This window comes from Fusarium venenatum (assembly GCF_020744135.1).
Source record: "Fusarium venenatum strain MPI-CAGE-CH-0201 chromosome Unknown EDB82scaffold_1, whole genome shotgun sequence".
Lineage (NCBI taxonomy): Eukaryota > Fungi > Ascomycota > Sordariomycetes > Hypocreales > Nectriaceae > Fusarium > Fusarium venenatum.
The window spans coordinates 11,744,611-11,771,589 of NW_027072129.1; the positions used below are offsets into that span (position 1 = coordinate 11,744,611).

The window sequence follows — 26,979 nt, forward strand, 5'->3', positions numbered from 1 at the left end:
ATATTTAGCTTTAAACCTGCTGCTCCAAGCCAGACAAACCGGGTACTCAGACGGCTAAGCTCCCGGAAACCCTCCGGGAGAAAGTTCGGGATAAACCGAGACTAAATAGTCTTCCAATAGCTTTCTCAATTATGTCACACAGATTTTTCTTGGTGTGGCACCTCGCTCAAATCCGAGGTGCAGCATGATGCAGTGGAATCCGGAAAGTATGACCGAATTTTCGACCTCCGAGCTCTTTCTTGGTAATGCTAATGACCTTGCCTACGCACAATAAGAGGGAGGTTCTTTGCCGGGGTTTATGTTCACGATCTATCTAGATAAACGCAGTCGAAGGCATCAAGAGCTATAACAAGCTAGACGCAATCGTTAAACAAGACGTTGGAACAGTCAACATCGATCCAAGGGCAGCTACCCCATTGCGAGTTCTTTGGCCAAGAAGTAGATTGGCGTTATAGATGGCCAAATTGTCACACATGATTCTTATATAGCGGAAAATTGTGGTTTACATTTCCTGTGGATAGAGTCTGTAATGTCTTCTCTTTGGATGATATGCTGAATGTAGCGGATGTCGTATCCATACACATCCTATGCTCTGACTTGTCTTCAAGACACGAGGGCTAGTTACAATATCTACTTACTAGAAGAAGACTGCCCTTAATTTGAGACGATATTTATAGACTCTGCATATACTCTAGTACTCGAGACTGCAAACCTGCTTCTATTGAACCGTCCTTTCTCTGTGATCTTCCAGCTGCTCTTGTGTCACTCACACTGACGTTGCTAGTACTCTAGACTAATTTCTACCCTACGTTGAAGACTTCCCATATTCTGATGTACCATTAAAGTAATGATAATCGAGAGAAAAGCCATTCTTGTATGATCCAGTATCTGGTGGCAATATTGAGGACCTTATCTCCCTCAGAGTCCATTTACTAAGGTAGATACGCTTCCAGTCTCAATCTTGCGGATGATTGTGTCCGTAAGAAACAAAGCAATGATTCTGCTCTCCTTGCATCAGTATCATAGTAATTACTATCATTCGAAGTCTCAAAAGGTAAAAATCACTTACGAATGGGGACCGATTCTCATGAAGTAGGGCAGGATGTCCTGATACAGCCTGAAAAAGCCCTCCTTACGCATGACCTTGGAAAGGCAGTCGAAAGTACCCTTGTAGAGGGGCTCCCCAGAGCCAGGTCCAACAACGGAGGAGGGTTTGGCTTGGTTCTGCAGACGAGTCTTGACAAAGTCGAAAGGCTGGCTAATGAAAGCACCCAAGCAGCCAGCGATACCAGCGGCCAACGCTGTGCGCACCGGAGGCGATAGGGTGGTGTGCTCCTGCAGCTGATTCTTAGCCTCCGAGAAGGAAGTGAGCTGGCCGAAGTTGATAGACATTGCGCGGATGAGGGTCGGGCCTGCGCCTTTCCAGAGAGAGAGGATGCCCTCTTGGCTAGCAATGCGTCGCAGGGCGTCAATGGCAGATGAGTACCTCGCTTGCTGGCTCAAGGGCTTGAGTCCGTCGGCCTGCATTCGAATCAGGATGACCTCAGTCGGATTGCCAACTACCGCTGCCAGTGCTCCAGCTCCAACGCCAGCGAGCGATCGTTCGCCAAAAGACAAGGTCGTGTCTCTCTGGCGAGCTCTCCTCGCCAATTCCTTCTCGAAGGTCGAGAACAGACCCAGCCTCATTGTGCCGTACACCAGCGAACGCATGATCGCAGCGGAGAGGCCCTGATACATCTTCAAGACGCCACCTTCAGCCATCATGTCACGGGTAATACTCCAGGCCGTGACCCGGAGCACGCTCCTATCGGCGAGCTGCAGCCGGACCTTGATCGTGTCAATGGGCTGCACGCATGTTGTGGCGACCATGCCCGAGCCGCAGCCTACAATGAATGGAAGCGCGGTCTGAAGGGCAGGGAGTCCCTTGGTCAAAGTAATAGCCTCTGCATCTACCATAGTTACGTAGAGTAATCAAAGGATATGAACGATGGTCAGCTGCAGTCGAGAGTATACAAGTCAACACAATCATACACGTTGACAGTTACATTAGGCTAAAACTGAGATTGCTAGGCAATAGTATCTGTACTATACGAAAGAAGCGACAATCGACATCGTAGAGCTTTTGCGTGTCTGGGCACCGGGACTGATACTCTAGAGAGAGACCATGGGTAGTTGGGTTGCCGAGGGAAAGAGTCTAAGCAAGCCCGAGGTGATTGGGTTGCCGAGGGAGAGAGTCCGAGAGAACCCGAAGTAGCCCCGATACACGCAAAAGTGAAATGCACCATTGTCTAGGGGAAAGAACTAGTCCGACGGCAGAAGGAGACACGGACCCGTCATGACTAGACCCTGGAATGCAATTATTTCCTCCTCCTCTTACTACTGCAGCTGTTATCTACATAGTTATTTACTATGGAGCAAATGAGGCTGTTGTGAACTGGAATCTGACTGCTTTTCTCACTGTATATATATCATTCCTGGTCTACCTCTGCTTATTATTATCTTGCTGTCTATGTTTGTATAGTTGCATTGATCAAAGCTTATCACAAAAGTTTATTCTGCTCTCATATTCTTTCACAATAAGAAACGATGAGGCTGCTTTTGTCAGGCCAGCGTATGCGTCCTTCTCTCTGCAGCCATGTCTACGCGAAACCATCATCACCAGGATCTGCTACAAGAGCAGCGATGAATTACAGATACAGCTCAAGCACTGCATCACCACCGTCGCCTTGCTCAAAACAGGGCGCCCTGACAGGCATCAAAATCATAGACCTCTCACGAGTTCTGGCGGTAAGTTAACACTGTCTCGTCTTTCCACATTAGTGGAAAGAAAGACATAAGACATTATTTCTCACCAAACAATATTGCATGTAACAGGGCCCCTTCTGTACCCAGATCCTTGCCGATTATGGCGCCGAGGTCACAAAGGTGGAGGCTGTTGGTAAAGGGGTATGTATATCAAGGATTCTACAATTATGTGCGAGACAGAGACGACTCTTCTCTCCGTAACTGCAATGTGAACTGACTCATTTCTCTTGCCTCCCTTAGGATGACACACGGCACTGGATGATGACTGGTGAGAAGGCCGCATGGAATGAGTCCAGCGGTCCCATCTCCAACTACTTCGCAGCCGTGAACCGAAACAAGCGTTCTATCACCGTCAACTTCAAAAAGGCCGAGGGACGACAGCTGATTCTCGATCTGATCAAAGACTCTGATGTAGTGTAAGTTTGTTTCTCATTTCTTCATCCCTTCTCTTAGACTAGGAGCTTACATTAGAATCTCGTGTCTCTCAGGGTCGAGAACTTCAAACCAGGCACCATGGAGCGTCTGGGATTAGGCTACGACGTGCTCAAGGAGATTAACCCTCGTATCATCTATGCAGGCTTATCAGGTACGTAGAGAAGAAACATACTGGCTCTCTCTTCCCTAAAAGCCCGCGCTAACTATCTTATCTTGCCCAGGCTATGGACGGACTGGCCCCTACCGCACTCGCGGAGGCTATGATCCCATCGCCGCCGCCGAGGCTGGTCTCCTCCATGTAACAGGCGAGAAGAATGGTCCTCCTGTGCGAGCTGGTATCGGCCTGGTAGACATGTCGACAGGACTCTTCCTGCACGGTGCCATCCTCTCAGCCCTCATCGCTCGTGCGCGAGACGGAACAGGCCAGCGAGTCGACGCCAGCTTGTTCGAGACGCAACTCAGCCTTTTGACTAACGTCGGTCTCGCTTGGCTCAACCTTGGCATCGAGGCCGAGCGCTGGGGTTGCCAGCACCCAAGCATTGCACCCTACGATGCCTTCAAGACTAAAGACCGCTACCTCGTATGTGGTGCCACCAACGATGCCCAATATGCTGCGCTGTGTCGCCTCCTGGGTGTGGAGCACTTGGCCACCGATCCTCGATTTCTTACCAACCCCCTACGCGTGCAACATCGCGACGAGCTTGCCGCTCTCTTGGGCCCCATCTTCGCCTCCAAGACCATCGACGAGTGGATCGCGCTGTTCGAGCCCTCAGGGCTCCCCTTTGGCCCAATCAATAACATGGAGGCCACCTTTGCCCATCCTCAGACGGCTGCGAGAGATATGATTATTGATGTGCCTTTGGAAGCTGCTTGCGCTGGCTCAATCAAGGTTATCGGGCCTGCTGTTAAGTTTGGCGATAGCAAGACAGGCTTGCGGACAGGTCCACCTCGCCTGGGCCAGCATACAGTTGAGATCTTAGAGGAGATGGGTATGGACGCTGAGACTATTACAAAGTATAAGAAGGATGGTATTGTATAGTAAAGTATGAATAAAATAGATGTATACTTGAATCTAAAATTTCAAGTAGTAATTCTCTTTATAAACTATTACCTCCTTAATTAGTATAAATGTCTGCTGAATCATATTTAATTCTTATACAATTTTAATAAAACTTAAGAGTTTAAAAAGTCTAGCCCTATATCAAAGTTCATCAAGGCTGGATCAACGATATCCCCTATATTATACCAGGCATCTAAATCAAGTTGGATGCCAGCCATCAGGTCTGCGGGAAGTGGTATATCTCTCTCAGAGTGCATGTAGCCTGCAGCGCTCCAGATATTCATTAAGTTTGGTGTAGCGGATGGGTTCATATTTGGGCCTGCTGATGGTTGTCCTGAAGGTTGCCTACAAAGAGCATCGCCCGTTGGTCCTGCTCCAGGGATCGGCGTGGATATCGTTTCTTCTTGGGAGGCGACCGGGTTTCCTTCTGCAGGGACCGGGCTTGGATATGCGGTTGCAACTCGACTGGGCCCCGTCTCTGAAAACAGCCTCGAGTTCTTTGCTGTGGCTCTGTTTGGGCCGCCACCGGCGAACACCCTGTCGCCCGTCATTGAGCTCCTAGCCTTTGACATCGAGTTCCCTATACCAAGCAAAGGCAGCATGAAGCCAGCATTCTGTAGCATGTTGTTGATGATCTGTACCGCCTCGTCGGCAGCCGTATACATATTCTGTAGTTGATGCAATGCATCAAGGCACTGACAGAAGCGACCAATGCTGATGTTCCGCGTTTCCTCATCTGGAGAACGTATGTTCAGTAAGTGTATCAAAACCGCGGATAGGAACGCTGGGATGCTACTCGTTGGCGCGTAGCACATCTGGCCGTTGGACTGTAGATCAAAGGCAAGCTTGGTAATGGCCACGGCGGCCTCAGTTAGCTTGCGCCTTGACTCTACTTTGCGTGTCGAATCGATGCTATCTGAGCCACTGTAGAAGACCTGGGGCCGATGTAAGGCCCCAATCGCCGTGAGATATTTCATATAGAGCAGAATCTTGTGCAGCCTGATCGTGGAGTTTTCCACCTGCGCAGTGGCGGTCCCTTCATCTCGGGCTCCAGGCACATAGCGAGACTCTGACGTGAGATTCTGAAACCACTCTTGGAGATCAGCATCGCATTTTGCAAAGCTGTTGGCCTGCTCCTTCAAGCTTCTGGGTCGAACGATCGCTCTTCGCAGGTAGTTAGAGCCCCCCCCTGGCGTGCTAGCAATGGTGTACTGGGAGTGGAGAATCCGCCCAATCGTAATACACAGTTGACTGAGGTCTATACAGAGGGTGGCCATTCTCTGACGGTTTACTGGATCTTTACCCGTGTAGCTTGGAGCCACGAGCAACCTAGCGACTGCAGGTGGCGGTGGAGCCGAAATGTCAAAATCATCAAGTCGTAACAGTTCGACACTGAACTCATCCTCCCGGATTCTGGAAGGGCGACGAAGGCCGAGCCCAAGCAGTCGATCTCGTATCACGCAGGACCACCATATCCGGCGTCGCAGCCGTCTTTTCTTGGTCATCTGCTGCGGCTCCTCGAGGTCGCGATGGAGTCCTTCTATGTGCGCTGTAGTAAGAGCGAGGCCCATCCAGTACCACGTATGCTTGTCGTCACTGTCGGAGTCGTACCAGTATGTCATGAGGAGCAGCGACTGTACCAGAGTTAAACGGTCTGTCTCATAACCTAGACTATAGAGAAGCTTCACCCGGTTAAAGAAGACTTTTCGGGCTGCTCTCTTGCTCTCGAGGCCATGACTTTGCAATAGTTGAATATCAACAAACGTAACGCTGGAGAACATAATAGCCTGGAACAATAATAGACTAACAGTAGCACCCTCACTTGATCCTGTAATAGGTTCAAGAAAGTCTATAAGATCAATGGCAGGCATAAAGGGATAGACTATAAAGGCATAGATCCGGATAAGCTCATCTCGTAGCTGATTATCGGGTATAGTCAGGCAGTCCTTGCGAGCTAAAAACTCAAAGTCATGCTTGTCCAGATGAGAAGGAAAGGGGCTGATATATGATGGTAGATGGTATTGCGAATCACCTTGGTTTTGGTTTGTATGAGGCGTGTTCGCTGAGACGCCGACATCGTCTATTCTTGATGGAGAAGCAGGGGCCTCTGCAGTGTCTTGTTCAGTCCATCCTAGAGCGTACAATCCCAAATTAGACCTGACATGACTTTACCGTGATATTTTCTTCTCCTTGTATGAAGCTAGATACTTTGATCTTACCTTGAAAAGCGAGAGCCACCAGATAGTCAGATGTTGTTGGGTTGGCAGGCTGAGAGGAGGGCGTTGAGCGTATCGCAGCCCCTTGTTTAGGTTGCTTCTGTGGCTGTTGTTCGCAATGCGCCTCATGTACGGTGCCGTTCGGTTGGGACTGGGCCTCGTGTGTTAATCGTGTTTGTTCTGCTTCTTGCCGGTCGTGCCAGCTGTTGTTCTCGTCTTGGTCATCTTCGCATATCGTTTCTTCATCATCATGAGCCAGTGGCTGGCTAACGTGGCGCTCTTGAGGCTGACCAGCAGCCACAGAGCTGTGGTCAGGGCCAGCGCAAAAGACAGTGGTGGGAACTGAGCCAGGTGCAGACCCAGACGCGGCTGTGTCAGCGTCCGTGTTTATATTAACGAGAGGTGAGGATGCTCTCGTAGCTGTGGCATTCAACGCCAAACTCGAGCGGTGCTGACGTTTAGAGGGATTGTGCTTGCCTCGATTTGACGCCTTTAGGACGCAGTCGACGTCGTCGAGCCGACAGTTGGTGCATGGCACTCCGCCGTTGACAACGTCGCACCGCACCTTACGATCTCGACACGAGACGCAAGCCCTGAGTGCTCGCTTCTTTACAGCCCGGTTTCCAGCTGGTGATAGGTTGTTGTCCCAAGAACCAGGTCGTTTTCGCGGAACCTGGCAATTGATAGCATGGGCAGGGGCAGAGGCGCCCTGTGCACCAAGTCGGTTATCAGGCGATACCATTAGAAGATTCTGCCCCTTAGGCTTCACATATGGGTAAATTTGGTTTTTAGCTGTTCTTATTGTGTTTGATACCGTATATGGCCCGAGTGTTACGAACCAACTGATCTGGACTACCAGGATGGTTTGATCGTGTTTTGGTGACAGAAGAAAGTCGGAGAAATCCCGGAGGAACTACTGCACTAGAGGAGGATCGGACATAGGTGGGCCGGATATAAGTCATGTGACCAGCCAGAATAACCGACACCGACATACAGTCTTTGGCCTAGGAGGATAGAACCACCAGTATATAAACAGTTCCTACAGTAGCAAATACGACGATTAATTCCTCAGTATTTATTTTGAGCATTCTATTATAAATGAATGCAGTTTATTCCTTAATAAATAAGATTATTATTACTACTTCTCGATAAGTATGTTCAACTGAGGCAGCTGGGACAGGGTAGACAGAGACACAGCTAATGAAGAGAAGAGGGAGAAAGAAACGTCTACCACACTCTCACCACCCCACGAACCCTGTATGCATACATCGACCAAGGTACTCAGCTGAGTACTAGTAGGCGTCTATACGTAGGGTAGGTGATCGCAAGTTTGTCAAGGTTCAAGATACTAATAGACTGAGTTATCAAAATGGACAAACCGGGGAAAATGTTAACGTTGACTAGACAGCTAAGGAAACCCTATCCCTACGTTTGCAATATTCATTCTCTATCGTAGGAAAAAGCACTGAAAAGCATTCGGTGTCCCGACTTAATATCCATCTGCGTCTCTCCTCTTCAGTGTCGCCTGGCGTGAATTGTAGAGTCACACTTAAGAAATGATTGCGCTTCAATTAGAGGGAACAGTGGGTGGTGAAGACTCGATCAAATATTCTGCAGCTACTACCCGAGATTACCCTACATTCCCCGGACCTTGATGGGGCAGGGGGGGGGGTCTAACAGTTGGAGCTTGTGTTGCCTCGGCAATTAGATTCTCCTCGGTTATTATTATTTGTCAACGCCACAAGTATGTATCTCATTTTCAGCCTAACATTAAGAACTATATGTGTCAAGGTTTACTCTCAGCTATCTTATCCTTTCTAAGTCGGGTTATGATATGTAACTGATAACCCTATGGGTCTAGTCCTCATTATACATATTAAAGATATGAAATTTATTTTCCGTAGATCCGATTCATTGCCATATCCAATCGTATCGATTTATTAGATAATCGGGAAAGGCTACATAGAAAATGCAAAAATAACTATCTATTGAGCGCCCCGAAGTAACCCCGCATAAACTATATGCATGGATCAGGACTAGTTTTGTGGGTGTGATATGACACGAGTCAGAGACTAAGACTGGCCCTCTCTCTCTGCCACGGTTATATCTCTCCCCGACCTCCCCGCCCCTCTCCCAATCTCCCACCCGTTTTGCTACAGTCTCCACACTCGCATCAATGTCGTCAAAGAGAATGTCAGAAAATGATCAAGAGAAATCCTCAGAGACGGATCCACCAGCGCACAAGCGACGACGCATCGGCTTGGCCTGTAATGCGTGCCGGATGCGGAAGTCTAGGTATGTCTGCTTCTTGTGCATGGTGTCATTCTTCCATTTCTGTCCCGAAACTAGACCAGGCTACCCTGCACCTTTTGACTGACTGGCTGGGGTAGATGTGATGGCCATCGACCTTCTTGCTCATCCTGCCTGTCCCTTGGAGTAAACTGTTTATATGAGCCTGGTGATTCCACCACTAATGTCATCGTCCGGAAAGACTACGTTTCAGACTTGGAACAACGTGTCGCTTCCGTTGAGCATAACCTTCAAAGATTGAACGATGTTCTCAAAGGCCATTTGTCACCATGCACTACCAACAGCAATAATCACCATAACAATCACGATTCGCCATGTCATCAGCCAGTCATCGAGCAATCGGTTATTTCACCCAGACCCAACACTCGAGACAAAAGTGCACCAAATGAGACTTGTGCCACTGGTTTGGAGGAGCCTCATGACGAGGATGCCAACACCAATGGCATGGCCATGACCTTTGTCGAAGAGAAGACGTCTGTTTACTACGGTGAAGCCTCAAACATCAATTTTACACAACTTCTCCTACGAGCCTTGGCAACCGTACATGGAGCCACGCCTGTGGCACCCTCTGCCTTGAACCAGGCTTCGGGTCCCGGAGATGGTGTAACCGCTGACATGTCTCTCAACAAACGCGCCGTCTCTGCTAGTGACTTGGCTGCACCAGAACCCTCTCCCACCGCTCTACCGTCAGTCCAAGAGATGGATAACCTGTTGGACATATACTTTGACACAGCTGGGGTCGTGTTTCCATTCATATGCGAGGATACCATGCGAAAGACGTACGATGAGTGCAGAAACAACGGTTTCACAAGAGCACGCAGAACATGGCTCGGAACCTTGAACATGATATTTGCTCTTGCCAGTTGTTTTGTAACTTGCGAATCTACATCTTCATCTGCCAAAGTACGCTTCGAGAAGTCCAACGTGTTCTACAGGAGAGCAACGGCACTCTGCGGCGAATTATCGAAACGTGTCGTCAGTCTCGAGATTGTCCATTATCTTATTCTCGTCGTTCTCCACTGCCAAGGGACGCAGCGGTCAGTACAAGCATGGAACAACCACGGACTAGCCATCCGATCGGCCATGGCGCTGGGTCTGCATTGTCAATCCAGCGGAGCGTCCCTTGACTCGGCTCAACAGGAATACCGCCGACGGACGTGGGTTGTTATATACTGCCTGGACAAGGTGCTTAGTACTGCATTTGGAAGACCGGCGAGTATTGCCGACGAGCAGATGCATTCCTTCAACAGACGCGAATCTGTCACAGGATTATCACCCATGTCTTTGTCTAACCCTGGAGTCCCGGTTGACCTCCCTGGAGACTTCTTGTCCGTTTCCTTCAGGCTATACCAAGTCATGAGCAAGTCGCTAGTAGAACAATATGGAACGAACCTGGACCACAGTGACTCGGATCACGATGACATGGCTCCATTGAAAGCATCAGGCGAGCTCCGAAAACAACTCCGTCTCTGGGCAGGAAGTCTTCCAGGTCATCTGCGTGTCTGCCAGCCAGAAGATGAGTTCCTGGCCCAGAACTCACAAGGGAACAGATTACGTGTCATCCTCACGCTTAGGTATCATAATCTCGGTATCTTGATACACAAGCCACTTCTCAGCGCCACGATACGTCATTTGTTTCAGGCGGAGAAGAGAGTGGATGCACCGCCGTCATATATGATACAGCTTGCCATGGCAGAGGCACACGAGTGTTTACGATCTGCGCAGTTAACTATTGACATTGTACATGCTGTTATTAGTACAGATCCCTCACCCGGGAACAACCTCGGCGCCTGGTACTTTACACTATACTACGGTGAGTGACCATAGTATCGCTCCACTACATGGGCACATCGCTAACCTCATCTTGATAGTTTTCACAGCCTCATTGGCTGTCAGCGGCCGTTTGCTTTGGGCACAGCATGGCCAAAGCACTGTTGACGAGGTAGCAGTAGATCACTGTAAGAGTCTACTCAGCAAAGCCGAAGAGATATTCAAAAAGCTCGATCACGAAAATAGTCTGGTATTGAGCTGCCTCGAATACATTGCTCGCCTGGCCCGAATATGCAGTATGAAAGGTGAGTGACAGATCAAGCTTGCCGCAATTGATTCATGAACTTATGAATGAATCACCGGTAGATGTCCCTCCAAACCCCCACAAGGGTAGTTCAGACATAACGTCAGATACTACGAATGCAGCGAGTGGCACAGTGGATACCATGCCGTTTGACGATGATGGTATGGATGCATTCCAGCTGTTTGCAGCCGAGATGTTTGATCCAAATATTTTTAAAGGATTTAACCTATCGCCTGAAGGGGTGGGATTTACAGACGGGATTTGGGAAGGGTTTCCTTGTGGCGGATGAGCGGATTGTGATGTAAAATAATATTAAAATCTGATACAGACTCTCTATCCCTCATTATGTGACAAGTTCAAAATACCTTGAATCACAAGTACCTGGTAAGATTGGATTTGTCATGTAATGGCTAGTCTATCAGATGACGATAGGGAATAATGCGATGCCCATCATTGGAAAAAACTGTTGAATTTTAATCGGATTTAGTCTAGTCTCTGAGGTTAGTAAAAGTCGCTCGGTAATTGACGTGAGCCGTGTCTCACGGACCTACTCCGGCCTAACTCCCCGTCTGACTCCCCCACCTTCCGTCACTGTGCTTAGAGTTTGTGATGGCGGATTTGAAGATTTCCTCCGTGGAACCGCCCTGGGATGTCCGGGTTAGATTACGAGACTTTTACTGGTATAATAATCTGGCTCATAAGCTGATCAGTTCACTGTTGGTACTGAACACACAGGATCATACGCTTATACACATATACATACCGCCTAAATACACAGACATTCGACATTACTCATCTAAAATTTACCTAACGCTTCCATTCAACTCATCATGTCGTGTCTCCCCGATCCAACAGTACTCACCCAGCTTCACGTGGATAACCCTCCAAGATACTCCCAAGCACAGCTCAAAGACTACCTGAAAGTCATCAAGCTTCCTCAGAGATTCCTCGACTCACCGGTGCTAAAGGACTCGAGCCTTGCCCACACTAAGGAACACGGTCTGCCCCTCCTCAAAGCCATTACCCGTTACCACGCATGCAATGTACCCTTTGAAAACCTTGAGCTCCACTACTCAGCACACAAGACCATCACGCTTGACCCTGTTGAGCTCTTCGAAAAGATAGTCACCCGTCGCCGTGGTGGTCGTTGTATGGAGAACAACACCTTTCTTGGTACTGTTTTTCGCTCATTTGGTTATGAGGTTCGCGATTGCGGCGGCCGTGTGGCGCGTGCCATGAGTCCTTATCCGGATGTTAGGAAAAACCAGGCATATACTTACGATGGCTGGAACCATATGCTCAACCTCGTCCACTTCGAGGATGAGTGGTATGTTGTCGATGTAGGAATGGGCTCAATGGGTCCCAACTTTCCTTTTCCTCTGCGTCATGGTTTCGAGACGACGAGCATCGCTCCTCGAAAGATCCGTCTTCAGCGCCGTGCCATTGCCGAGTCCCACGCAAGCAACCCCACCAAAGGAACAGAGCTGTGGTGTTACGATGTCTGCCTCAAGCCTACTGAGGACGGAACGGAAGTGTGGACGCCTACTTACGCCTTTACTGAGACCGAGTTTCTACCCCAAGACTACGAAGTCATGTCGTGGTTTACTTCTACGAACCCGCGCTCTTTCTTCACAAGATATGTCACCTGCACCAAGATGATCCAGGATGAGGAGAAGGAAGAGATTATCGGAAATCTCACCTTGTTCAAGGATACGATCAGAGAGACGATTGGCAGCCAACGTAAGGTTGTCAGGGAGTGTAAGACGGAAGAGGAGAGAATCCAAGCGTTGGTTGAGATTTTCGATGTTAACTTGACAGAGGAGGAGAAGAATGGACTTCCTGAGGAGAGAAGACTGGCTTGAGGGAGGCCCTGGCAATATTAATATTGATCTTGAGAATGAAGACAGGTAGTTTATTCCAGATTTTGTTAGCAACCAAAGCCCACTTTCAAGTATCTTTTCAGGCATCTTTTCAAGTTTCTATGAGATCGTGTTCTTTATCATTTGTTATCTTTCACTAGGTGAAGAAGTCGGTCAAGCTATCAATGCATCTTTTCACTGTTGGATATTTAGCCAATTGTGGATACAGTTACACATGAATACATTGGTTAGGTATGAGGGTTACTGCGAGACATGTAATCTCAATATCTTGACTTGTCATTTCTTCTACGATAACGTCAAAGAACTGAAGTATCACAAGCTCACAACACAGCATAATTTACCTAATGTAGTGGATAACACCGATAACGCACTCTTCGCTAACCCATCCACTTCTGAGCCCCCAGTATTATCTACACGGTTACGTCGTTATCCGTAAGTCCGCTAGCGTCCGCAATTTCCCCGCAATAGGTCTTTCGCCCTGGCAGAAGGGAAGACACACCTTGGCTATCCAATACAGTACGACAAAATGTAATGTCTCTACGTCGCACTGATCACCTCTCGAACACCGCTTCGCTATCCCGCAGTTTTAGAGGGGTAGAGGGGGGAGCCACAGCGACTGATAGTGCGCCCGCAGATAACCGTTAGTGGTTGATCATAATACAGTATGACCTAATACTAGAGCACCTGACAGTAGAACAGAGCACCATCAGAGGTTCAATCCGACAGCCGACCTTGTTCCCCGGATAACCAACTGCCGCCAGACTTGGAAGTCAGCCAGCTGTCTGTATTGGGGATAAATAATGGGGGAAAGTAAGACAGAGTTTTGACCTCATCCATTCACCTCAAGTCAGATCACCACAGTCATTAATTCCTGCACCTGCATCACCTTGTATTATATCGCATCGCGCTGCAGCCATGTCATCTATTCGTCTCCCACCCCCGGTAGTAATACCACAGTCCCAGAGCGTAGTCGATGTCTACATCATTGACACAACAAGCTACATGAGCAATGTCCCCGCCTCAAGCTTCGTGGAACCCCTCGTTTCTGGTTTTGAGACCCTCAACGCTGGCTCATATGCCTTCCTCATCAAACACACTAGCTCCAAGTCATCAAAACACGACACCATGGTCTTCGATCTGGGTGTTCGTAAAGATTGGGAGAACCTACCCGATACCTTTGTCGCAGCTGTCAAAGAAGAAGGATGGAGCATAGATGTTCAAACAGACGTTGCCTCCATCCTTCGTGACAATGGGCAGGACCTGAATAGTGTTGGAGCTATTATCTGGTCGCACTGGCATTTTGACCATGTTGGTGATCCGCAGACATTTCCTTCAACGACAGATCTAATTGTCGGCCCCGGCTTCAAACAAGGAGTAATGCCAGGCTGGCCGACTGCCAAAGACTCACAAGTTAACGAAACTGCTTGGCAGGGCCGTGAGTTGATCGAGATCGAGTTTAGTGGCGAGGCAGCGCTTGACATTGGTAAATTTCAGGCTTACGACTTTTATGGAGATGGAAGCTTTTATCTCTTGAACTCACCTGGTCATGCAGTTGGACACATGTCAGCTCTTGCTCGCACAACAGCTGATCCGCCTTCCTTCATGCTTTTGGGTGGTGACATTGCCCATCACTGCGGTGAATTTAGACCCTCCCCTTACACACCTTTACCCGAGATGATCTCTCCCAACCCTCTTGGACATACCCTCTCAGCGTGCCCCGGCAGGCTATTCCTATCCGTCCATCCCTGTAAGGACCCGGAGAGACCCTTTTTTGACCCCACAGTCGGACCGGGCTGGCACGACGAGGGACTCCTTGCCAAGGAAAGCATTGACAAGCTGATCGAAGCGGATGCATACGACAACATCTTCCCTGTCATGGCGCATGATATGACACTGGTTGGTACAGTCGACCTATATCCTAAGAAGGCCAACAACTGGATGTCCAAGAGATGGAAGGAAGACACGCGGTGGGGTTTCTGTGGCGATTTCACGCCCCTGGATGAGGAGATTGGCGCAAAGAAGGATCAGCCAGCAACACTTGAGGAGCATCATGAAGTGAGAGATTCTACACAGGACCCTAAGGTGGCTTCGATTGTTCATATGGAGTATACGGACGTAGATAAAAAAGCGAAACTTCACGACCTCACATTAACATAACATCTTAAATCTCTCTTAAATCTGACTTTTAATTCTATATGTATGTTTCATGCTTGATACAGTTCTGTTTACTTGTGAAAGAGCCTATACGCTAAGTATTCAAAGATGTAATCATGCCGCATCTGATGCAGGGAACCCTAGCTTTGTATCACGTCCAACACCCATCCATTCACGAAATTGCATACAAATAGGAAGAAGCACTGACTGTGAAGCTATTTGTGGAGAACAAAAATATATACCTTATATGTCTACCATTTAATTGCCAATGCTTTTCATAGCACTCTCACTGTAACGATCGCCCTGAGGCTTCAGAGCATCCACCAATTTACGCATCTCCTTATTCTCCTCTTCTGTTATCTCAATCTCTCTCGCCGCAAAGTTTTCAATCAACCGCTCAGGCTTGGTGGTACCAGGGATTGCAATCATTCCCTGGGCCGCAATCCATGCTATCGCAATTTGAGGCAGCGTGCAGTTCTTCTTTCTAGCCAGCTCCTTGAACTTATCAGCAATTCTCTTATTGGCATAGAAATTCTCTCCCTGCCACTTGGGTACTATTTGATTACATTAGCAACGGTATTTAACCTTGAGAATTTATGAAACGTACTTTGACGCCGGTAGTCATCGGGGGAAAAATCGTCAGGTGTTTCGTAAGGAAAATCCTCCACTAGCCAGCCATGTCCAAGAGGACCGTAGGCAACGAAAGAGATGTCTAGTTCGCGAGCTGTGTCAATAAGACCGTCTGTCTCGTGTAGAGTCTCAAACGCAGAGTACTCTGCTTGCACAGCGTCGATCTTGGCAACTAAGACTTAATGAGCATAGTGTTTGTTGTGCAGGATCTGTCATGCTTACTTGAGTTTGCCATACGCAATGTCTCTGCGGAACACTCAGAAAGACCAATATACTTAGTCTTTCCTTGCTTACGGAGTAAGTCCATTGCAGGAATAGATTCCTCTAGGGGTGTGTCTATATGTTATTGTCAGTATTTTGATCAATTGATAGCAGTGTATATGTTTCTCAATCTACTTACTCGGATCTATGCGGTGGATATAGTACAAGTCAGGAGCGAAGCCAAGTCGATTGATGGTTCCTTCAATGTACGTCTGGATATGCTCGGCTGAGTTGGTGATTGATCCATCTTCAAAAGCAGCAACACCGCACTTTGATGCAACTGAGTCACATCAGTTAGTAACACGCGTGATGTTTGTATTTTATTTTTTCCACGTACTAAAAAGCTTGTCGCGACAGTTATGTTTCTTGACAAATTCGCCGATAAGTTCCTCATTTTTGCCTGGCCCATATGAAACCTAATACAGTTGGTTGGTAAGAACGTGCAATTGACAGTGTCATTGGGTAAGCTGCATAGACGTACAGCAGTATCCCAAAACGTACATCCCTGTTTGAGGGCTTCGAGGAGGACAGGCTCAGCCTGCTCATAGCTGAGATCGTTGCCGAGTGCAAAGCTAATTCCCATAGCACCAAATCCAGGGACTGGGATATCCAAGTCCCCGAAGCGCAGTGATTTAACCATGGCAGTTAATTGGTAGTTTGTTGATAGTGTCGGTGTTAATGGTGTTGTAACTAATGTATAGGTATAATGTTGCAAATATTATAGCAGCTCATTAAATGCACGGAGCCAGTACAGTCCCGGGAGATAGAGGTGCCGATTACGCGTTATCAGTTACTAGTTTTAGATAAGGGGTACAAGCTTGGTCAAATCATACTAACGACGGCTGAGATCGGAAATGGGGTAAACCTGGGAGTGCCCGGCTTCGTCGGTAGTGGATACAATGGGTGATTTTCCGCGGCTTAATAAGAATCTCATATCAGCTCTTAACAGGTTACTGTAGATACCAGTAACAGTTACTTACCAGGCTTCCTGTACAATAAAGTCTCAGTGGGCAGTTCTACGCTCACTTGTCCCGTATAGTCCATCCCTTCAACTTTTTCTCTGCTGGCATCTGTAGGAGACCCAGTCCATTTTGTAATACAAACTTCGACAAGGGTTGTGACTTTTGACAATAGAGGTCTATATACTTTTTATTCCCCCCTTCTTGAATTGTAGTACTAGATAAAGATGTAAGAAACATGTCATTTTTTTTCATGTTTCAAAGTTCTTTTGTTTTGATGTTGAGTTCTGTTGGAATCACTTTTGGCTGCTTGACCTTGTGGGCTGATGATATTGCTTCACCATACTGTTGCGAAGCTGGGGGAAAAATATTTTTTATTCCAAGAAACTATTTCTCACTACCTCTCTCCTTGCCTATAGGCGCCCGGGAGCATCACGCTGAAAAAATATTCTCCTCAACCTCAAGGCAGCCAAGTCAATCACAGCACGAGCAGTTGGACCATCTCGTAGTGCCTTCACAACACAAAAAGCATGCATCTGCCCCTCAGCCTTCACGATAGATGCGTCGACCCCATTTTCCTGGAGCCTATGTCCGAATGCCACACCTTCGTCGAGTAGCGGGTCAACGGTGGAGAGGAAGATGATAGTAGGGGGGAACTGAGCCAGGACTTGGTCTGGAAGATGGGTCAGCGGTGATGCCAGTGCTGTCTCCCTGTCTTTCAGGTTCGGTAAGAAAGACTCAATCATCCAATCCATCGAGTCTTCTGTCAGGAATGGCGCCTGAGAGAAAGTCGTGTATGATCCAAGCTTCTTGTGTGTGACTGTCACGGGAGCCCATAGAACCAATTGGCCGATCTCAGTCGGCAGCTTGCGCTTCAGAGAAATCTGCATCATAGCAATAGCCATGTGGCCTTGTCGACGTTAGTATTTGTGCCTCATTTCACAAAGGGGACGTCTCGAACACACCTCCAACACTATCTCCAGCAAGAGCAATGGTTCCAGGTAGAATTTGATGCTGACTCGAATGACGAACCATGTAGTCAAGAGTTTCATAGCTCTGCTCAAGCGGGTATGGGAACGTTTGATGAGGTACACGAGTGTAGTCAGGGAAGACTATGACAGCTCGGGTACGGCGGGCCAAGTCTTCCATTAACACAGCGAAAGACTTGGCGCTAATCGAATATGAATCAGTTGACCATGTTCAGAAACACAGGATGTAGAAAAAGATGATTGTTAATTACCTTCCCATGATCCAACCGCCACCATGAGTATAGAACACCATAGGCAGTGGCTTATCAACAAGAGTTTTCAGCCTGAACAATGTTACAGTTGTCGGACCATATTTTTTGCCAACTTGAATGGTTGTTGTCTCGATATCTGCAGCTGCATCATGCTTCTGTATCTGCTCCAAGCTGTCGTACGCCTGTTGGTAACCGCCCATTTGATGGGGACAAGGCAAATCCTTGATTTGTTCGTAGAAAGCGGCATTGGTGGGGTCAAGCTCAAACATGATGGGCAATTAACAAACACGATTCCAAGTAAAGATACAAACCAAGAAAAACAAAGGATCATCGGTCTTATACTATAGGGAATGGTTAAAACCAATGCAGATCAACATTAGGTGGTACCTGTTTGGTAAGACAAAGGAGAAGCCGTTTCGGCTCAAACGGGGCATTGTAGGGAGTGTTAAGCCGAGAAATGTCTCTATCAAAAGATAGTCATTTTCCCCTACCTTTTAGTATCTCTAGACCGCGGAGATGTTCCCCGGACCGTGCTCCTCCTTAGGCAGTACAGTGTGGGAACTTCCCCGCATTCTATGACTGAACTTTATCTACAGCATTAGATCCGGTAGAAACAGTGCAGCCATCATGTTCCGGAGACTTACATTGAGCAGACCTATTGGCCTGGAACCCATTATGCAACATCGTTTACTTCTTCAACACTTGTTAGTCAGGTAGGCATTGCATTTCAGGAAATATTAGACGAAACCCGGGAAATGCGGAACTGAGTAGATATAAGACAGGGTTTAGGTTTGGTAGAACAGTGATAAGATATCGCAAAATCTAGGTAGGTCGAAGTCATGGCTGTCTCGTCAATGCAGTCCCTCGGGGGGCTTATACCGCCCCCCGAGATAACGCTCGTACTTTCCATGTCAGGCCAGGTCTGTGAGACACTAAGTTCTCGGCATCAGTTATCATTCTGGCTAGGTTTACCACTTGGGAAAGTACTGGTAAGGGCTTCCTGTATTGAATGTTCTTCTATATCGTCAAGGCACGTAGATAATTGATGTTTCATGTAACAATTGCCGAGTTGTTATCGCTAATCAAAACATTCCAATGTGAAATAACACCAGACCACTGATCGCTGCATTAGGCTTCTAAACATCTGATTCCTCAACCAAAAATGTTGAGCTTTTTCCTTTTAAACTGGGTTGCGTCTTCTGCCCAAACCCAACCAGGTGGCGAGCTAGCGTATCTGAACAGGGAGTCTAAACTCGCTATGCTTCATGGAGTTATTCCATAATCTATAGTGACTGTTATCGAATGATCTGGATTTCCAGTAGTATCTAGCCCCCATTAACCCCGCGTTGCCCCGGACTTACCTGAGAAATTGGATGAGACAAGACTGATTTCAAATATAAGTACCTCTTCTGCATGCTTCATTTTCTAGTCTATTATTGTCTCACATCTCCCTCAATCTTTCTATCACCTTCAAATTACTACGAAATGGCATCTCCCACGGGCACTTCTATTCTGCAATACTCAGGTGCTGATCAGAAAGAAAAGGGGGCTCTTGATCATGGTGATGCCCCAAGCGTTGATATCGGGAGAGAGGAGACCAGGGATGTTTTCCAAGAGAATGTTGATGGAGTTGAGTTCAGGACTGTCAGTTGGCAACGAGCTGCGGTGGTCTTCCTCAAGATCAACTTTGCCATGAGTATCCTCGCCATACCAGCAGCTCTTGGTGCATTGGGTTCCGTGGGAGGCTCTTTCTGTATCATCGGATACACGTCTCTGAATGTTTGTGAGTCAGCCAAATCCAATATTCGTCACAATGAGCTGACTAGCGTAGATACTGGCCTTATTCTTGGTGACTTCAAGCATAACCATGTAGAGTGCCACAGTATGTCTATATCTTCCTTATGATTATACCGCTAAGCGCTAATCAATTAATCCACAGCATTAGCTGACATGATGGGCCTCATCTGGGGCCGCTGGGGTCGCGAAATAGTGGGTGTCCAGATCATTGTCCTCCAAGTCCTCATCACAGCTGGTGGAATAGTCACGACAACTATTGGGTTTAACGCACTGTCAGGCCATGGAGCATGCACTGTCTACTTTGGCCTTGTTTCTGCCATTGCTATCACGCTGTTCTCATCCATCCGCACATTCTCCAAGCTAGGTTGGTTGACATGGTTCGGCTTCATCACATTTGTCATTGGCGTCTTCATCTTTGTTGTGGCCGTGACACAAGTCGATAGACCTGCTGCTGCTCCCAAGACTGGAGACTTTGATCTCGGTTGGGCGCCCATTGCATACCCTAGCTTTGTCGTTGGCATGGTCAACGCGACCAACATCTTCATCAGTACCGCCGGCTCTTCCATGTTCTTACCCATTATTTCTGAGATGAAGCGGCCCCAAGATTACCGCAAGGCCTGTCTAGTTGCTGGTTTCATTGTCGGAGCCATGTACCTGTCTTTCAGTCTGGTCATCTACCGTTACTGCGGCGTCTGGCTCTCCACTCCCGCTTTTGCCAGTGCTGGACCTATCATCAAGAAGATTGCCTATGGTGTCTCCTTACCCGGACTAATTCTTGGTGTCGGTATCTACCAGCACGTCGCGGCAAAGTACGCATTCGTCCGTATTCTGCGAGACTCGAAGCACCTTCAGGCCAATTCATTCACGCACTGGGCAACTTGGCTGGGAATTAACTTCACCCTTGGCGCAGCTGCTTTCATTGTGGCTGAAGCAATTCCCATCATGAACTACCTTCTTGGACTTGCTGGCGCCATCTGTGTTGCGCCTTTCAGTTTGGTGTTTCCCGCTCTTCTGTGGATGCACGACTTTAAGAGGTACAAGACTGGAACGACCCTACAGAAGGTCAAGTACGGTTTTCATATACTCATCATAATTTTCGGACTCTACATGCTTGTTGCTGGAGTGTAAGTACCGAAGTTTTGATTCCACTGTTGTGTCCCAGATTCTGACTCAGTTACTTAGTTATTCCGTCGGTGTTTTGATCAAAGAGGCATTTGACACTGCTGCTATTGCCAAGGTGTTCGACTGCGCCGACAACTCTGGTTTTGTACAGGACAAGTAAAATGGCCACTTCGAAGTCAATTCATCTACAGCGGCGAGGATATGGACCAGTATTGCGTATTTGTCAGTACTATAATAATGAATACATGTGACGTACGAACGATGGCTCCCGCGAAATAATGTTCTAATTGATCCTGCGTAAGCTCGAACTAAGTTATCGAACCTGGTCTCATCAACGTTGTGCGAACGGCGCTGATTTGAGAGAGCATCATGTAAGACGATACAACAAAAGCGACTACTGTATAATGCTGCTGTGTAAAGGCAGACATAACCAACGCTCGACGGACGCAATAGCTTTAAGGTACTGTCGGGGAACTCACTTAATTTGTTTACAATCTGTTGAGGATTTGTTTCTAATCAATCTCTACGGCAAGCTTCCCAACCCCGCGATCAACACATGCCTGTAAAGCGGTGCCCTTCTCCTTTTCTAATAGTGACGTGCTCTTGTAGTCAACCTCCCCCTTGCAGAGCGTCACCTTGCAAGCACCGCAAGCACCAAACTTGCACGAGTAAAGTACGTCGAAGCCAGCTTCGTTGAGAACGTCGAGGAGGGTCTTATTGGAGGGAACCGTCATCGTCTCGTGCCTATTTGTTTCAAACTCTTGGACCTCCACCTCAAACGGTTCGCCCAGGTTATCACCACCACTACCGAAATCTTCGAAGTGAACCAAGTGTTCTGGATATCCTAGCTCGGAAGTGATGCGCTGACATTCCTTCATCATACCCCCAGGCCCACATGAGAAGATACGGGCAGGGAAGGTCTTGTCTTCGGTCGTGGGCTGCGGTATAACCTCTGAGATGTTGAGTCTCTGACCTTCTGACTTGGCATATAACGTCGTCTTGTCTCTTGGAAGTTCGTGGAGGAATGGGGCATCGTTGGGGCTCGGTACAGCATAGTGAAGATGGTATGGTTGTCCTTTGGCTTCCCACTCACGGATCGATGGAAGAAAGGCTGTGATGCCAATGCCTCCCACAATAAGTATACATTCGAGATCCGGATCGGCCTTCTTGTCGTTTTCCTGTGCGCCTAGGTTATTTCCAGGTGACATCTGGATCTCGTCACCAGTCTTCATTTCTTTGTGGATATATGCCGAACCACCGCGAGAATTGCGATCTAGAGAAATGCCTAGACTGAACGTGTACAAGTCGCCATCGACAATAGAATATGAACGTTCAAACTTATTGTCAGGTCCGAACGTGATCTGCGCAAAACCATAATGATCGAATTCGGGGTTGTCCAGTTTGAGATCGTCCTTCAACCTGAATGTGAGATTTCTAACACGGGAGGTAACGAGCTGAGCTTCAACCAGTGTGTATGTCTTTGGCGAGTTCCTTAACTTTTCTTTTCCAATTTCTATCCACATTTCTGGCATTGGTAGTTGAATGGACTCTGCCAATAGCTGAAGGGAGACATTCCTTGCTCTTAGTATCCTCTGGACATTGAGAACCGACCATTTGGGATATGGTCTCTTAATCAAGGAAATTGTGTCACCCTTGCAGATATTTCCCGTTTGTAATACTCGAAAGTTCCAACCCGATCGTCCGGTTCGTATCGTCCGCTTAAGGGCTCTCGGCCACTTGAATCGGGAGTTGAGTTTGAAGCATGGGTGTCTAGGCTCGCTGACCTCGAGGACAACTTCGTCACCAAGCTTGTATATATCGCCAATACAGACGTTGTCGTCGTTCATGTTGGTTGCAACAAGATTCTCGCCAAACGTTCCGATATCGTATAGGCCTGGTTCGGGGGCATCCTCCGCTTGCCAGTCTGGGTAATGCTCTGGGTTGTACTGATGCACTGCGCGTTCGGTTCCACCATGGCTCTTGGCAGCATGTTCGTCGCCTAAAATGCCAGTCACTGTGACACATGTCGGGCCGTGCTGTTCTTGTTTGTAGATGGCAGACGTGATTTCGCCTGCCAGACCACGCTCCTTTACTTTTCCAGCGCGGACTTGAAGGAGAACGCCAGTTTCTGGGATCGGCGCGTCTTGAAGTTCGAAGACATTCTCCTTTGGAATGTTTCTTGTTGATGGAACACCCATTGTGTTGGAAGAAATTGGTAGTTTCAGTAACAAAAAACACCAAAGTGAAATGATGCGATAAGTGGTTCAAGCGAATATCCCGCAGTCCATACACCATGAGCGTAGTTAACCCACATGATATCGGAAAATCACAGTCCTGAACGAAAGTTAATTCCGCGGTTTGATGACGATTGCAACAATTCTGCAACGCGACTGGACGGCGACCGGAAATCCCGCGGGATATCCGTCGGTAATACCGATCGGTGCCAAGTTCATATTGAGTAATCTCTTATTGATGCAGTGGTGCGAGTGGATCTATGGCCTTTTCGTTTCCTTTGGCCCATCCGGGCTATCCGATTGCCTATACATACGCTATTGGAGATGCAGATCCTGCATCTCCTCCACAACTAACTCATAACGAAGCAAAGTAGCTACTCAAAATCACAATTACAGATCATAGGTTCATTGTGTAGCGAAATTATCATTAGAAATATTGATGCTAACTTAAAAAACCATTATCCGTCTGAATACGTATCGTGCACATGATTAATGCTAGAGATGGAGAAGTTCGAAGACGATAATATAATATCCTTTTTATCTGTGATCTATAATCTATACTCTATGTACTATGTGCTCTATCTGCAATTTTATTGGACTGGAGCCTCCTTAGAGGACAAGCTTTGGGGCGGTTTTCTTGGCTCTGCCGCCGAAGCCCCACGCGATCTGATGGGCGATCTGGATGGAAGTGTTCAGATCATCAGCCCATGACCAAACAAGTCCAGTGTTCTTCTGGAAAAGACGACCCGCAGCCACAAGGTCCAATGGCGTATCATCCTCTCCACCGGCGATGATCTCCTCTGCGAGTGTGCCTGTCTTGATGCTGCCGACAGTGCTGATGAACATCTTGTCTCCAACTGACTTCTTGATGGCCTTGGCAAAAGGTGCCTGATAACCAGGACCAGCAGCAACCTTTTGCATCTTGTGAATACCACCACTGAAAACATCAAGAACATCGACGCCTCGATCCGCCAACAGGTGTGCAAGCTTGATGCTCTGATCGAGAGTCCAAGTCTCTCCCTCGTACTCGGGGTTATTCTCCAACCAGTCAGTGCCACTGATGCGAGTGAACAAGGGCATATCTTCGGGCATAACAGCTCTAGCAGCCTCCACGATCTCGAGGGCAAGTCGGACTCGGTTCTCGAAACTACCTCCGTACTTGTCGGTGCGCCTGTTGGTGGCAGGAGAAAGGAAGCTCGAAACAAGGTAACCGTGAGCAAAATGGAAGTTGATGGCATCAAACCCTGCTTTGACCGCTCGACGAACACCAGAAACAAAGCCCTCCTTCAATTGCTCAATTTCTTCGAGGGTGATAGCACGAGGAATAGGGTAACCAGGGGCAAATGGCTCGTTACTAGGACCCACCACATCATCAGGCCATCCACCAGCAGCCTTTTCAGCAGCAAGTCCAGCGTCTAACCAAGGAGCAACGCAGGACGCCTTGCGACCAGCGTGACCAATCTGGATGCCAATAAGGGAGTTGTTGGCGTGGGCAAACTCGACGTGCTTTCGCAGCCCCTCAACGTGAGAGTCGAGCCAGATGCCAGAATCTTCAGGTGTGATACGGCCCCGTGCTTGCACAGCGGTAGCTTCCAACATGATGAGACCAGGCCCACGCTGGGCCAGTCCACCGTAGTGAGCAAAGTGCCAAGGCTGCTGAAAGCCGTCACGAGCACTGTACTGGCACATAGGGCTGACCCAAACACGGTTGGGCATGGTCATGCTGCGAATCTTGATGGGTGTAAAGACCTTTGGCAGCGTATCATTGGGACCATTCAGACCGAGGCCGGGTGCAGGAAGCTGTTCAGGGTTGAAGTATTCTATTCCCTTGGCGGCAACGTTCTGAACGACCTCCTTGTTTGCGTCTTGAGGCTTGCTGCCGTTCTGGGAGGTCAGGACAGGAATGGCCTGGGACTGTTGCTGTGATTGGATTGTCATATTGATCGGTAGATGGTGTGTTTGAATAAGATTCTTTTGATAGAAGATAGAAGATAATGCGTTTGTGTTGAGTTCTGGAATAATTCTACCAAGCTAGCCCTTCTTTAAGTACGTAGATGGATAGTTTAATGGAATGCAGGAACAAAACCTGTAATCAGTGCTTTGAACGCAACGTTATGCATCAACGTTTGACAAATTCTGATGCCTTTCTTACTCATGCTTAGTTTACCGTAGCATAGATTTTCGTACGTGATGCGTTGAGGGACCACATTTGGAATCATATTTAGCACAACAAGAAAGGAGACACCGAAAATAATGATCTTGACTCGTGGTCGTCCCCACTGCCATGTTTTTCGGGGACATCTCGGATCCATCCGAGCTAAATACCGAAAATACTTTAACCTTTTAGCGCTATTATCCAGTCAAAGCAGTGCGATTCCGGTTACTTTTAGAATCTCATATGTAAATTGGAAAGTAGCTGGACATCGTGCAACGCAAGTTGTATTATGCGATGGTCCACTATTATCCACTTGATTTGGAAACAAACCTGTTCAAACGGCGGATTACGTGAACTATGAGAGTCTGTAATGCTTATTTGATGCGGTGCGAAAACCATAAATCTTGTACTGTAAACCACTTTAACCAATTTTTACAGACGAATACAAAGTCCCAACAACTCAACATACACAAACATCCCGTTTTGTCAGTACGCCTTCCGAGCCCAATTATCATCATGTCTGAAAATCTACAACACCAAGCTGCCGGCGACGCAACCCCATTCGCATTCATATGGCGTCAGCTTTTCCAATCAGTTCCCTCTATTCCCAGCGACGTGAATCTACAAGGTCAAGTTGCTTTGATTACGGGATCCAATGTTGGTCTTGGCTTCGAATCCGCACGCCAACTACTTGCTCTCAACCTCTCGCATATTATTCTTGCTGTTCGGTCCGAAAAGAGAGGAGAAGAAGCTGCAAAAAAGCTCCGGATGGAATTCCCTTCAGCAAAGGTCGAGGTCTCTATTATTGATATGTCGTCCTACGACTCTATCCTGGCTTTTGCAAAACGATGTAAAGCATTACAACGATTAGATATCTCCATCCTCAACGCAGGTCTAAGTCAACCCAGCTACGAACGTACCGAGGGAACGGGTCACGAAGTCACATTCCAGGTTAACTACCTGTCAACGGTCCTTCTCGCTCTCGTCTTGACTCCTATTCTGCGAAACAAACATGGAGTAGGATCACCAGCTCGTCTGAGTCTCGTTGGCTCTGACACTTCCTACTATGCCAATTGGGACGGCAAAGAGTCAGAGTCTATCATGGAGGCAATGGACAACCCAAACTATTTCAACTCATGGGAGGCCTACAAGACCACCAAGCTACTTCTGCTCATGTTTGCACGCGAACTTAGCAAGAGAGTATCCTCAAACGACGTCATCATCAATGTGTCGAATCCTGGCGCATGTAGAGGGACACAGTTCGGGCAGAAGGAGCGCTCCATATTGCAAGAAGCTGTTTTATACGTGGCATCGCTGATTCTTGGACGCACCCCCACTGATGGTGCTCGGCAGTACGTAGACTCTGTAACAGCAAAGGGAACTCAGAGCCATGGTAGCTTTGTTAGTGAGGGCAATATCAAAGCGTGAGCTACACCCAACAGCTAAAACGTTGAGACTAAGTATACTAACTCTTCCCACATAGTTTCCCTCCGATTATGTATGAACTGCGAGGTCTAGCCCTACAAGATCTATTATGGGGTGAGACAATGAAGGAGTTTACTAGTTTTGGCATTGGGGGATTTTGAGATTACTAGACAAGTCGACAATAAAGCAATAATACAACGTCTGAGAAAGTAAAAGTGAGAT

At 47.8% G+C, this 26,979-nt stretch overlaps 12 protein-coding genes across 12 annotated transcripts; 6 read left to right on the plus strand and 6 right to left on the minus strand.

The window, feature by feature from the left end:
* Positions 1-590: 590 nt before the first annotated feature.
* Positions 591-2,175, minus strand: EDB82DRAFT_565800 (mitochondrial dicarboxylate carrier protein). The gene is made up of 2 exons (XM_025736375.2): positions 1,070-2,175; positions 591-1,000 (listed from the first exon to the last, which is right to left on the minus strand). Exons 1-2 carry the CDS (start codon positions 1,954-1,956, stop codon positions 919-921), a joined length of 969 nt encoding a protein of 322 aa, XP_025587285.2. The 5' UTR covers positions 1,957-2,175; the 3' UTR covers positions 591-918.
* A 507-nt stretch (positions 2,176-2,682) lies between these two features.
* EDB82DRAFT_421678 (CoA-transferase family III domain-containing protein) lies at positions 2,683-4,279 on the plus strand (the record flags this gene model as incomplete). Its single annotated transcript, XM_025736264.2, has 5 exons — positions 2,683-2,787; positions 2,875-2,946; positions 3,046-3,221; positions 3,294-3,391; positions 3,462-4,279. The coding sequence occupies 5 exons, from the start codon at positions 2,683-2,685 to the stop codon at positions 4,277-4,279; spliced, it is 1,269 nt and encodes a 422-aa protein (XP_025587284.2).
* Positions 4,280-4,413: 134 nt separating this feature from the next.
* EDB82DRAFT_424723 (fungal-specific transcription factor domain-containing protein) lies at positions 4,414-7,258 on the minus strand (the record flags this gene model as incomplete). Its single annotated transcript, XM_065607640.1, has 2 exons — positions 4,414-6,385; positions 6,669-7,258. 2 exons carry the CDS (start codon positions 7,256-7,258, stop codon positions 4,414-4,416), a joined length of 2,562 nt encoding a protein of 853 aa, XP_065466122.1.
* Positions 7,259-8,652: 1,394 nt separating this feature from the next.
* On the plus strand, positions 8,653-11,439 carry EDB82DRAFT_493995 (fungal-specific transcription factor domain-containing protein). The gene is made up of 4 exons (XM_065608464.1): positions 8,653-8,811; positions 8,907-10,639; positions 10,698-10,901; positions 10,963-11,439. Exons 1-4 carry the CDS (start codon positions 8,693-8,695, stop codon positions 11,187-11,189), a joined length of 2,283 nt encoding a protein of 760 aa, XP_065466123.1. The 5' UTR covers positions 8,653-8,692; the 3' UTR covers positions 11,190-11,439.
* Positions 11,440-11,519: 80 nt separating this feature from the next.
* On the plus strand, positions 11,520-12,895 carry EDB82DRAFT_493996 (arylamine N-acetyltransferase 1). The gene has a single exon (XM_025735931.2). It carries the CDS (start codon positions 11,731-11,733, stop codon positions 12,760-12,762), a length of 1,032 nt encoding a protein of 343 aa, XP_025587281.1. The 5' UTR covers positions 11,520-11,730; the 3' UTR covers positions 12,763-12,895.
* A 643-nt stretch (positions 12,896-13,538) lies between these two features.
* EDB82DRAFT_493998 (uncharacterized protein) lies at positions 13,539-14,990 on the plus strand. Its single transcript, XM_025735820.2, has one exon. It carries the CDS (start codon positions 13,696-13,698, stop codon positions 14,935-14,937), a length of 1,242 nt encoding a protein of 413 aa, XP_025587280.2. The 5' UTR covers positions 13,539-13,695; the 3' UTR covers positions 14,938-14,990.
* Positions 14,991-15,192: 202 nt separating this feature from the next.
* EDB82DRAFT_454898 (NADP-dependent oxidoreductase domain-containing protein) lies at positions 15,193-16,500 on the minus strand (the record flags this gene model as incomplete). The annotated part of the gene is made up of 6 exons (XM_025735709.2): positions 16,307-16,500; positions 16,163-16,241; positions 15,965-16,105; positions 15,787-15,900; positions 15,542-15,736; positions 15,193-15,488 (listed from the first exon to the last, which is right to left on the minus strand). Exons 1-6 carry the CDS (start codon positions 16,463-16,465, stop codon positions 15,193-15,195), a joined length of 984 nt encoding a protein of 327 aa, XP_025587279.1. The 5' UTR covers positions 16,466-16,500.
* Positions 16,501-17,197: 697 nt separating this feature from the next.
* On the minus strand, positions 17,198-18,293 carry EDB82DRAFT_534745 (Alpha/Beta hydrolase protein; the record flags this gene model as incomplete). Its single annotated transcript, XM_025735598.1, has 3 exons — positions 17,198-17,694; positions 17,750-17,955; positions 18,025-18,293. The coding sequence occupies 3 exons, from the start codon at positions 18,291-18,293 to the stop codon at positions 17,198-17,200; spliced, it is 972 nt and encodes a 323-aa protein (XP_025587278.1).
* A 1,162-nt stretch (positions 18,294-19,455) lies between these two features.
* EDB82DRAFT_553165 (transmembrane amino acid transporter protein-domain-containing protein) lies at positions 19,456-21,103 on the plus strand (the record flags this gene model as incomplete). The annotated part of the gene is made up of 4 exons (XM_065609602.1): positions 19,456-19,807; positions 19,856-19,906; positions 19,964-20,945; positions 21,004-21,103. The coding sequence occupies exons 1-4, from the start codon at positions 19,510-19,512 to the stop codon at positions 21,101-21,103; spliced, it is 1,431 nt and encodes a 476-aa protein (XP_065466124.1). The 5' UTR covers positions 19,456-19,509.
* A 352-nt stretch (positions 21,104-21,455) lies between these two features.
* Positions 21,456-23,141, minus strand: EDB82DRAFT_544437 (pyruvate kinase-like protein; the record flags this gene model as incomplete). The annotated part of the gene is made up of 2 exons (XM_065609406.1): positions 21,456-21,529; positions 21,599-23,141. 2 exons carry the CDS (start codon positions 23,139-23,141, stop codon positions 21,456-21,458), a joined length of 1,617 nt encoding a protein of 538 aa, XP_065466125.1.
* A 645-nt stretch (positions 23,142-23,786) lies between these two features.
* EDB82DRAFT_553167 (uncharacterized protein) lies at positions 23,787-25,195 on the minus strand (the record flags this gene model as incomplete). The annotated part of the gene is made up of 1 exon (XM_025735264.2): positions 23,787-25,195. Exon 1 carries the CDS (start codon positions 25,113-25,115, stop codon positions 23,787-23,789), a length of 1,329 nt encoding a protein of 442 aa, XP_025587275.1. The 5' UTR covers positions 25,116-25,195.
* A 653-nt stretch (positions 25,196-25,848) lies between these two features.
* EDB82DRAFT_544439 (uncharacterized protein) lies at positions 25,849-26,918 on the plus strand (the record flags this gene model as incomplete). Its single annotated transcript, XM_025735153.1, has 2 exons — positions 25,849-26,756; positions 26,816-26,918. 2 exons carry the CDS (start codon positions 25,849-25,851, stop codon positions 26,916-26,918), a joined length of 1,011 nt encoding a protein of 336 aa, XP_025587274.1.
* Positions 26,919-26,979: the final 61 nt, after the last annotated feature.